The 11,976-nt window shown below is 43.0% G+C and overlaps 1 protein-coding gene across 1 annotated transcript in view; it reads left to right on the top strand.

Moving 5' to 3' along the window:
- The window catches only part of ryr2a (ryanodine receptor 2a (cardiac)), a 100,413-nt gene that overhangs the window by 39,440 nt on the left and 48,997 nt on the right, over positions 1–11,976 (top strand). Inside the window, exons 15-33 of the mRNA XM_057359207.1 lie at positions 326–461; positions 572–667; positions 2,869–2,987; positions 3,706–3,839; positions 3,922–4,163; positions 4,238–4,430; positions 4,545–4,761; positions 5,049–5,153; positions 5,274–5,377; positions 5,548–5,631; positions 5,809–5,968; positions 7,712–7,859; positions 8,009–8,217; positions 8,314–8,488; positions 9,607–9,815; positions 9,895–10,238; positions 10,375–10,492; positions 10,577–10,737; positions 11,523–11,682. Coding sequence (XP_057215190.1) covers positions 326–461; positions 572–667; positions 2,869–2,987; positions 3,706–3,839; positions 3,922–4,163; positions 4,238–4,430; positions 4,545–4,761; positions 5,049–5,153; positions 5,274–5,377; positions 5,548–5,631; positions 5,809–5,968; positions 7,712–7,859; positions 8,009–8,217; positions 8,314–8,488; positions 9,607–9,815; positions 9,895–10,238; positions 10,375–10,492; positions 10,577–10,737; positions 11,523–11,682 — 3,114 coding nt within the window. The remainder of the gene's footprint in view (positions 1–325; positions 462–571; positions 668–2,868; positions 2,988–3,705; positions 3,840–3,921; positions 4,164–4,237; positions 4,431–4,544; positions 4,762–5,048; positions 5,154–5,273; positions 5,378–5,547; positions 5,632–5,808; positions 5,969–7,711; positions 7,860–8,008; positions 8,218–8,313; positions 8,489–9,606; positions 9,816–9,894; positions 10,239–10,374; positions 10,493–10,576; positions 10,738–11,522; positions 11,683–11,976) is intronic.

The following is an 11,976-nucleotide window of genomic DNA, read 5'->3' as shown; positions in this document are numbered from 1 at the left end:
GTGTGTGAGGATGTGTTATGTATCTGTGTGTGTGTGTGTGTGTGAGGATGTGTGAGGATGTGTTATGTATCTGTGTGTGTGTGTGTGTGTGAGGATGTGTGAGGATGTGTTATGTATCTGTGTGTGTACGTGCGTGTGTGTGTGAGGATGTGTTATGTATCTGTGTGTGTGTGTGTGTGTGAGGATGTGTGAGGATGTGTTATGTATCTGTGTGTGTGTGTGTGTGTGAGGATGTGTGAGGATGTGTTATGTATCTGTGTGTGTACGTGCGTGTGTGTGTGAGGATGTGTTATGTATCTCTCTCTCTCTGTATGTGTGTCTCTAGGGCATGATAAACCTGGTGCTGGAGTGTATCGATCGTTTACATGTCTACAGCAGTGCGGCTCATTTTGCAGACGTGGCCGGAAGAGAAGCAGGAGAATCCTGGAAATCCATCCTGAACTCTCTCTACGAGCTCTTGGGTATGAGCCATAATTCCATCCGCTCCAATCATCAGCACTTTAAAACAACTCTACACGTCAATATGTGATGTTTAACGTCAATCTCTCTCTCTCTCTCTCTCTGTCTCTAGCTGCTCTTATCAGAGGAAACAGGAAGAATTGTGCACAGTTTTCCGGCTCTTTGGATTGGTTGGTCAGTCGCCTGGAGAGGTTGGAAGCCTCGTCCGGTATGAACTCAAACATATTTTATGTCAAAGAAATACTTGAATGGTAAACAAAGCAAACATTTGAAATACTTAAACATATAATATTATAAATGTATATTTATACCTCCTATTCCCATATTTTGTGATTCTTATTTTTGCTATAATGATTATTATTGGTCACTCTTTGTTTGTCACTGGGTTTTGCAAATATTTAACCAATAAAAGTATTAAAAAGGGCTTGTCAACACAGTATTGCATCATTTAAAACGTTTTCTTTCATTTCCTGAACAACAGCGAATTTGGACATCTGAGGTTTTGGAAGGAGAGTGACAGTGTTATAATACGTAATGCAAAATAATACAAAAAGAATGAAAACATTATTACATTAAAATTACTTTTAGTCCCATGGATAAATATTTACAGGGAAAAAGTAAAAATTCCATCTACAATTTCATCCAAAAGAGGGCTGTGTCATTGTTTGATTTTCACACAGTCACAGACAGACTGACTTTATCAAACTTGTGAGAAACAGATCTTATTAAACACAAATCTCATATGATAATCGTCCTCTCTCTCTCTCTCTCTCTCTCTCTCTCTCTGAGATGTGATAATCTCTCTAGATTGATGCAGATGTTTGTTTGTGTCTGTTTATTTAGTCTCTCTGAAGCCTTTAATAATTGATTAGGCTGTGAACACAGGGTGTCTACAGATATAAGCAAGTTCAATTTAAGACTTTTTAAGACTATTTAAGTGCCACTTTATATGAAATTTAAGACCAAACCTGCGCTGGACATACACATTCTAATACATATATATTTCATATACACAGCCTCTGAAAATTTAGAGACCACTCAAATTTTTCTGCGTACTGTTTTTCTGAATTTCACCCAAATTCAAAATGAAAATATTGCTTTATATTTGCACAAAATGAAAAGGGAAAACTGGTTTTCAGAATACTTAAGAATTTGTAGATGTATTAAGAGGTTTGTAAAATTAAATGTATGTGATCCATGCCGAGAAAACCAGGCTAAAAGTCTATGCGTAAGTGCTCTTTATAAACTAACACAGGCTCATACGGGTGCTGCGAGTCATCTTGACGGGTTTAGTTTAATATTCACCAATAAAAACAAATATAAATGCCTAATTAATAACATATGAGATTTTATTTACAAATTTTTCAACCAAATTGCATGTTGGTCTTGTTTGAACGTCGCATTGGATTAATGCCGTTAGGAAACACATTTTCTTCGCACAGGTTTGTTTTTGAACAAATAAAATATTTAAAATCAATAATTTGCTCACGTGGTAAGTAACGTTAGCCGTTTAATATCCAGCCGATTGTAATGTTAACCCCGCTTCGCGTCAGGCTCCTGACGGGTTTTACATTATCCATTACTTACAATATAAAAACTCTGGAAAAGAAACCTTGTAATCTGCTGGAGGCTCATTGCTTCCCTCTGTGCCTGTGTGATGTGATTCCACCACCTCGATGCTCACACAGAGTTTAAAACACCGAAAACATTTAACCACCACGAGAACTCATCGTTTCTAGCCATTTTTATTAAACTTGCTAGGATGCCGCAAACTAGCTGTAACGGTTACTTCAACCTGTCTTCTGTGACCTCAGTTCTCTTTGATGAAAAAATCTTAGATTTGTTCAATGATTTCAAATTCATTTGGTCCGTCAGACAGAAAGATTTCTTGCGGAAATGTGACCAAAATATTTAAGAGCCGTAGAATCTGAGTGTAATACTTTTTAAGACTTTTAAAGGCCTTCTGTTAGGAAAACTTTATTTAAGACGTTTTAAGACTTTTGAAGGACCCGCGGCCACCCTGGAGTAATAACACACAGGAGCTGTGAGAGGTTTCTCAGTCATCTGGAATAAACCGATGGAGCTTCAGCGCAAGGTTATTTTAGTTTACTCAAATTAAAACTTTTATTGAAATCAAATCAAATATTGACCTAAAAATGACTGTCAAAACTTAACTCAAGGAAAAAACAAAAACTAAAATAAAAATTATATTATAATATACAGTATAGCAACATTAAAAATAAACCAATCAATTATCAAATGACAAAAGCATATACCAAAATTGGTAAAACTTTAACTTGTACATGTAAATATTTCCTAACTGTACTGTATATATCTGTATGTGTATGTGTTTATAAGTCATTATTGTTGTGTTGTGTTGTGTTGTGTTGTGTTGTTGTGTGTCTGCAGGGATTCTGGAGGTTCTTCACTGTGTTCTGGTGGAGAGTCCTGAAGCTCTGAACATCATTAAAGAAGGACACATTAAATCCATCATCTCTCTGCTGGACAAACACGGACGCAACCACAAGGTGACGCGAGGAGACGCCACACTCGAAACATCACAGTCCTCTCTATTATTCTGCTCATCGCAGAAAGCACTTATACATGTTCTTAGAACGTATCTTACTGAAGCACTGCAGATGAAATGTTTTCCTGTAACATCTTTAAAACGGGATATATTCACATAAGAAGCAAAATGCTAAAAGCTTTCATGTGTTACATTCAGAGAAGATTACACACACTAAAAGAAATCTGTAGAAATAGGGCACAATATACTGTATTAATATGAAGGAATTTTCCATATTCCTTTTTACAGTTGTTTTACCTGTATTTTACATGTTGCACTGCATTAAATGACATTTTAGCATTAACTTAATTCTCCGTAAAATAAAGGAAAATGAACTGGTCATTTTCTGCCAGTACTTTATCCGTTTTTGTACGGGATTTTTTTTCATTTCCCATCTGCTTTTTCTCGTTCAGGCAGAAACATCACCAAATTTTTGTTCTCTGAAAGAAAGACATAGAGTCTTCTGAATATATTTGCTAAGATATTCTCCTTCATTGGTACAGCATGTAAACTTCTCTATCAAAGGCTCGATTGGGCTATGAAATGAGCTTGTCAAATCAAAATTGAGTCATGAAGTTTTTAGAAAAAAATACTTTTGTTTGCTTTTGCTTTAGAATACCTCCTACGTTTAAAAAGTCCAAAACAAAAGACATCAAAAGGTGTTTGATGTGTGTGTGCAGGTTCTGGATGTGTTGTGTTCTCTGTGTGTGTGTCACGGCGTGGCGGTTCGCTCTAATCAGAATCTGATCTGTGATAATCTGCTGCCCGGCAGAGATCTGCTGCTACAGACACGACTGGTCAATCACGTCAACAGGTAAACACATCACGCCAGCATCACGCATCCGTCACGCCTCACGCCCTCACCTCCCTCTCCCTCACTCTCTCTTCACCGGCAGCATGAGACCCAACATCTTCCTCGGGGTGAGCGAAGGCTCCGCCCAGTACAGGAAGTGGTATTATGAGCTCATCGTGGACCACGTGGAGCCGTTCGTGACGGCCGAAGCCACACACCTGCGGGTGGGCTGGGCATCCACACAGGGTTACTGGCCGTACCCGGGCGGTGGAGAGGGCTGGGGCGGGAACGGAGTCGGAGACGATCTGTACTCGTATGGGTTTGATGGGCTGCACCTGTGGGCAGGTGAGAGGAACGCATCATTAGCTTCATGTCTGAGGATCTGTGTCACAGGACATGACATGAGGTGTGATCGGTAGGTTGCGTGGCGCGGTCCGTGAGCTCACCCAATCAGCATCTGCTGCGGGCGGAGGACGTGATCAGCTGCTGTCTGGATCTCAGCGCTCCCAGCATCTCATTCCGAATCAACGGTCAGCCGGTCCAGGGAATGTTTGAGAACTTTAACTCAGACGGACTCTTTTTCCCTGTGGTGTCTTTCTCGGCAGGGGTCAAGTGAGTCCTCCAATCGCCATCAGAGCATTTCACACGCCACCTTTGAATAAGCATGTCATGAGATTACTGTCGAGTGAAACACTCTGATTGGTCGCTGGTCCTGTTCTTCCTCAGAGTGCGCTTCCTGTTGGGCGGTCGTCATGGAGAATTCAAGTTCCTGCCTCCGTCTGGATACGCTCCGTGTTTCGAGGCTGTTTTACCACGAGAGAAGCTGAGAGTGGAGCACAGTCAGGAGTATAAACATGATCATGGGAACACCAGAGACCTCCTGGGACCCACAGTCACACTGACACAAGCTGCCTTCACACCAACACCTGTGGACACCAGTCAGGTACACACGCACACACGCGCACGCACGCACACGCACACACACGCACACACAAGCACCCGCCCTTACACACTCAACCAAAACACACACACAAGCATGCGCGCGCACACACGCACCCGTGGACACAAGTCAGGTGCACGCACGCACGCACACAGACACACAGACACACACACACAAAGACACACGCACACAGACACACACAAAGACGCACACGCACACAGACACACGCACACACACAAAGACACACACACACCTGTGGAGATTATTTTGTGAGTGTATTTGTGTGTTAGATTGTGCTGCCGCCTCAAATCGAGCGAATCCGTGAGAAACTGGCAGAGAACATTCATGAGCTGTGGGTGATGAACAAGATCGATCTGGGATGGACCTATGGAGCGGTGTGTCACTTTCATATTCCACTGACATCATGACACAAATCTGAATTTGATTGAGTGTCAGGTTGAAAGCGTATGAGTTTAATATGTAATAGTATTTATAATGGTGTTTATTTTGTGCAGGTGCGAGATGATAATAAACGTCAACATCCCTGTCTGGTGGAGTTCAGCAGACTGCCTGAACAAGAGAGAAGCTACAACCTCCAGATGTCTCAAGAGACGCTCAAGTGAGTCAAGGGAGGCTGTTGCAAAAGATTATCCAGACCTTTCTAAATCTAAACTAAACTAAAGACTGTTGCAGGGATGAAGGGGTTTTTAGGTGCTTGGAGTGTTTTATTCGTGAAGTGAAGATGAGATGGAACATGTTAAACCTGACATGATGTGTGTGTGTGTGTAGGACTCTTCTGGCTCTAGGTTGTCATGTCGGTGTGGCAGACGAGCGTGCGGCAGAGAAAGTCAACAATCTTAAACTGTCAGCCAAGTAAGTGTAAATCTTCCCCGTCAAGCATGGCTTTGTGTCTGTGTCGTCAGGTCAAACTCTTGACTGTGTGTGTTTTTTTTTTATCTGGCTGGTTTGTGTTCGTCTGTGCCGTTTCTCTCTCACTGTGTTTGTTCAGGAAATAATGTTTGTTGATGATGTTGTGTGTTGTGTGGTCAGGTATGAGCTCTCCAGCGGTTATAAACCCGCTCCCATGGACCTGAGCCACATCAAACTGGCCTCAGCACAGGAAGCTATGGTGGACAAACTGGCAGAGAATGCACACAACGTCTGGGCCAGAGACCGCACACGACAGGGATGGACCTACGGTATACAACAGGTGAATTAAAAAACTTACGGTACTGTTTAGCGTGTTGACAAAATGTTTGTATGCTCTGGCGCTTTGGATAAAAGCGTCTGCCAAATGAATAAATATAAATGTAATTTTGGGAATCTTCAATCAATCTGGTCCATAAGTGAAACCAGGCCCGGCTCCAGATATGAGATGAAAGGTGGGCCAAGTGATTTTCCAGGTGGGTAGAGGCTGAGGGGGGTAACTATATATATATATATAAGTGAATGAGCTAAGAGTGTCTCGCCATAAAAGGGAAAACATAAAATAAAAAGATTTGGAGCTGACTTATATAATATAGCATTCATTTTGTGATTGGCTGTTATGTGGTGTGGGGGCAGGGTGGACGCAGAGTCGCTGAGAGAGAGTCGTGCCAACTCCGTTCACTGAAATGGAACAGTTTTTTGACAGCAACGGCGGTTCACGGATCCTCTCTCTCAAGGGCTCTGTGTGAAGGCAGGGTTTGCAAAGCTTCTGATAGGGTGGGCAAAGGCCACCCTGGCCTCCCCCCGTGGAGCCGGGCCTGACTGAAACTGCCTGTGAAAACCCAGCTAAAGTGATTTTTGTGATTTAGTGTTTTCTACATAAATTCATACTACATAATGTAAAGAACATTGACTGAGTGACATGACAAAGAGGTCTGTCAAATGCACACATGAGATAAATGACCAGTCTAATTGGTAAAGTAGTAAATACAAAACAATATGCAAAAACATACTGTCATTAAAACTTTACAAATGAAAATAACCCGGGGTCAGTCAGTGGCAGTAGTGATGTCGGCTGTGTGTTGCCATATTGTGCAAAAGTTCCTTGGGTTTGTCCCATGTTGTGGTCCTGTTCCCCCCTCTCTCTCTCTCTCTCTCTCTCTCTCTGTCTCTCTCTCTGTCTCTCACCCTGTTCTCTCTCTCTCGCTCTCTCACCCTGTGCTGCTGGCTGACCTCATGTCTTATAAGGTGAGTCCATCTCTCGTCATCCACGAAGAGATAAATGCATCATGTGCGTGACGAGCATGACTCTGGTGTGGGGGTTAGGGTGAGATTTTAGGCATCACCCGCTTCGGCCTGGCCAAGATGAAGGAGAGTGTTCTCATGCTGGCGTCCTTTGAGAAGACTGCTGATCATCTGTTTGACGCGGCGTATTTCGGTCAGAAAGACTCTGTGTGCGGTGAGTGAGGATGATTATGAGACGGACAAAACCAGTTTATTATATTCAAATGACAGAACGCTGATCTTCTCCGTCTCTCTTTCTCTCCGTTTCCCTCTCACTCTTTCTCTCTCTCTCTCTCCGTCTCACTCACTCACTCACTCACTCACTCACTCACTCACTCACTCACTCACTCACTCACTCACTCACTCACTCACTCACTCACTCACTCTCTCTCTGTCTCACTCTCTCACTCTCTCTCTGTCTCTCTCCCACTCTCTCACTCTCTCAAAAGTATGTAAAAAGTATGATTACTTTATGATCATCGGATGGACCTCTTTCGCTCACGTACGGCTGATGTATAGATATGTTCTGTGTCACATTCCACCGTTGTAGACACTTCAAACACTGATCAAACTGACTGGAACCACCCGTGCATTATACGGTTTTAACGCACACCTTCCAGCCAATCAGAATCCAGTATTCAAACCAACCATGGTATAATGTAAGGTGGCTTCTACAGATATGCGTGTATGTCTGTAAGCTGAAGAGTTTCACTCACAGGAAGCTGTTTGGGGTTTTCTGTAGGACATTAAGAACCGAAGAAACCCTCGTCTGGTTCCTTACATTCTTCTCGATGAAAGAACCAAGAAATCAAACAAGGACAGTCTGAGAGAAGCCGTCAGGACGTTACTGGGTTACGGCTATAACCTGGAGGCTCCGGACCAAGATCACGGTATGATTCTCATTCACTTACCCATAATGCATTGCAGGACGCTCTGTTCTTCACCTCTGTATGGAGCAGCAGCGTGTTTGAGACATCAACAGATGTGATGTGTGAGAATCGATTGAAATGTTTTTCCTCTTGACTCTTGTTTTCTCCAGCAGCGAGATCGGACGTCAATAATCTGTCGGTGGAGCGCTTCCGGATATTCCGAGCAGAGAAGACGTACAGTGTGAATGCGGGGAAGTGGTATTTTGAGTTTGATGTGGTGACGGCGGGGGAGATGCGGGTGGGCTGGGCTCGACCCGGGTGTTTGCCGGATCAGGAGCTGGGCTCAGATGAGCAGGCCTTTGTGTTTGATGGACTCAAGGTAACAACATGACCGCAGACGAGAGCTGTTTCTGTCATCACCGGTGTGTTTATGTTGTGTGTGTGTGTGTGTGTGTGTGTGTGTGTGTGTGTGTAGGCCCAGCGTTGGCATCAGGGTAACGAGCACTTTGGCCGGATGTGGCAGTCGGGTGATGTGGTGGGTTGTATGGTGGATATGAATGAAGGGACGATGATGTTCACTCTGAACGGTGAGGTTCTGCTCGATGACTCCGGCTCTGAACTCGCATTCAAAGACTTTGAGGTTTGTGAAGGTGAGTCATGTGTGACGTTCAGTCCCTCCCATCCAATCAGCTGTCATATACAGACACTTTAACATCCAATCAGCTTCCTCATGAAGGAAATCTATCATGTGCTGTTTGTGTGTGTTCAGTACAAAATCACAACATAAACACAGAAAACACACTACATGCACAGACCCATTACACACACACACTGAACAGACAGACACACACGCACACACACACACATACACACACGCACGCACACACAGCTATCTTTATGAGGACATACATTGACGCAATGCAATCTCTAGCCCGTCACCCTACCCATCAGAAGTACATGCCTGACCCTAACCCTGACCCTAACCCTGATTATAACCTAAACCCTAAAAGCAAGTCTTCACCCTCAAACAGCCCTTTAAAGGGGTCTCTGGTCTCACTTTACTCTCCTTGTCCTCACACCGCTGGTCTACAACTCAAACCGGTCCTCACAAATATAGATGTACAAGTACACACACACACACACACACACGCACACATGTTGGGTTTCCATGTTTTATGGGGACATTCCACAGACACAATGGTTTTTATACTGTACAAACTGTATCTCATATTCCCTCCCCCTAACCCTAACAATCACACACAACTGTCTGCTCTTTTACATTTTCACAAAAGTTCATTCTGTATGATTTATAAGCTTGTTTCCTCATGGGGACCAAAACATGTCCCCACAAGGACAAGGGTTTTGGATATTGCCATCTTTGTGGAGACATTTTTTCCCCGTACCGTAGGGTTTACCCTTCCCACACACACACACACACACACATGCACACACATTTGAGCTTTATAACACCCACAGACCACAAAACACCACACCATAAGCTACAGATACACACACACACACAGAGACACATGCGCTTGTTCTAGCAGCTGTTGCAGGTAAATGTGCTGCTTCATCAACATACACAATCACACACAACAGATTCTGCAGTGAAATAAAGTTGAGATGAGCGCCACCTGTTGACCGCTGTCACATGAATTCTACAGAATATTTCTCTCATTTGTTGTGTTCATGTGTATTTGCTGGTATTCAAGTGTGTGTCTCTCTCTTATATGACAGTATTTCAGTTTGGTTCCTGTCGATGTTTCAGGCTTCATTCCCGTCTCCAGTCTGGGCGTCTCTCAGGTCGGCCGGATGAATTTCGGGAAGGACGTGAGCACGCTGAAGTACTTCACCATCTGTGGCCTGCAGGAGGGCTACGAACCCTTCGCCGTCAACATGAACAGAGATACGAGCATGTGGATCAGCAAACGTCTGCCTCAGTTCATCCCCGTCCCACCCAACCATGAGCACATAGAGGTCAGAGGTCACCAGACACGCGCACACACTTCAGGATGAGCAGGACTGTGTTCACAGGAGATCGTGTGTGTGTTTGCAGGTTACCAGAATCGACGGGACAGTGGAGAGCCCACCGTGTCTGAAGGTCACGCAGAGGTCATTCGGCTCACAGAACAGTAACACAGACATCATGTTCTATCGTCTGAGCATGCCCGTCGAGTGCTCGGAGACGTTCGGAAGGTCGCCCGGCGGGATGCTGTCGGCCAACGGAAGCTTCTTCTCTCCAAAGAGAGATCTGGATGATTTTGAGACGGTGTCCGATTTTGAGGTTCTGATGAAGATGCCGCACAGTCACGTCAGCTCCAACGGGCCAGAGAGAGAACGAGATGAATTCAACAACCATAAAGATCACAATCAAGAGAAACCCTCCAAAATCAAACAGAGGTGTGACGCAACACACACACACACAGAGACAGTCACCCCAAACGTTTGATATATGTATAGTAAATATATTTTGCAATCTAACATAAAGCATCCGTTTGTGCCGTAAACATGTGTTGACAGTTTGAGTGCGTTTTAGGTTCTTGTTGAAGAGATCGAAGCCGGACGTCAACAGCAGTCATTCTAACACTCGTTTATCAGAGGAAGTTTTAGCAGACGAGAGAGACGACACTGAGAATCTCCTGCAAACATCCACGGTGAGAGACACGCCCCTTAAACCCCGCCCACTGATCACATGACCTGTGGTTTCTGATCATCCAATGATGTTGTGTGTGTGTCAGTATTATTACTCGGTGAGGATCTTCCCCGGTCAGGAGTCGTCCAGTGTTTGGGTCGGTTGGGTGACGTCAGATTTTCATCAGTATGATCCGGCCTTTGACCTCAATATGGTCCGAACAGTCACTGTTACCCTGGGAGACGAGAAGGGTAAAGTTCACGAGAGGTCAGTGAGAGACGCCGGTGCTGTAATGAACCGATCAGTTGTTGGAGGATGTTGTGTTTAAAATATTGCAATGTGAGAAATTTAACACAACAATATAAACACAATATAACGTATAGGAGTGTAAAAATATTCAATCAAAACAATAAATCATACTGGTTTAATAAGTAACAATGTAAACAAAACAAAAGTTAATAACACTTTTGTTGTTTATACAATTTGTTATAGAATTGACAACATTCAATGTTTAATAAAACCTTCTCTATGTAAATTCGTAACAATTAAACATAAAAAAAAACGTTTAATATAAAACAAACATGAATGAATTGACAAAGCTAAACCCTAAAAGAGAATTTCTTAAAACAGAAAAAGAACAAAAATATTACGTACTGTATGTTGACACAGGTCACATGATTGATGCTCAACCAATCACATTAAACAGACGTTTAACACCTTACGTTTCTTTATATTAAAAGTGTAGTATTTGGTATATTGATTACTATTGGGAAAACCATGATTTTTTTCAGTAACTGTAATATGATTCATTTTGTAAAGTTCACGTCGTACAAATACTGTATTACATTTACATTTATGCATTTGGCAGACGCTTTTATCCAAAGCGACTTACATTGCATTGTATTATACATTTTGTTTCTGACTATGTGCAATCCCCTGGGATCCAAGCCATGTATGATCTTAACTCTACAGTACATGTTTTTGTGTGGTGATATTCTGTCAATATAGATTGTGACAGCCCTGATAACTGTGTGTGTGTGTGTGTGTGTCAGTATTAAACGCAGTAACTGCTTCATGGTTTGGGGGGGTGAATGCAGTAACCCCAGTCAGGGTCGTAATAATAACGGTCTGGAGATCGGATGTCTGGTGGACACGGCCAACGGCTTCCTCACCTTCACATCCAATGGGAAAGAACTCTGCACCTTTTACCAGGTTTGACTTCTGACTAATGACAATCATTTCATCACTCATTCATCTGAACCGATTCTTGATCTGAACTCATTCATCAGAACCGATTATTGATCTGAACTCATTCATCAGAACCGATTATTGATCTGAACTCATTCATCTGAACCGATTATTGATCTGAACTCATTCATCTGAACCGATTCTTGATCTGAACTCATTCATCTGAACCGATTATTGATCTGAACTCATTCATCTGAACCGATTATTGATCTGAACTCAGTCATCTGAACCGATTATTGATCTGAACTCATTCATCTG

The sequence above is a fragment of the Triplophysa rosa genome, linkage group LG18 (genome assembly GCF_024868665.1).
Source record: "Triplophysa rosa linkage group LG18, Trosa_1v2, whole genome shotgun sequence".
Classification (NCBI taxonomy): domain Eukaryota; kingdom Metazoa; phylum Chordata; class Actinopteri; order Cypriniformes; family Nemacheilidae; genus Triplophysa; species Triplophysa rosa.
Note: the sequence above shows the minus strand (reverse complement) of the source record. Positions and strands in the feature narration are given on the sequence as shown.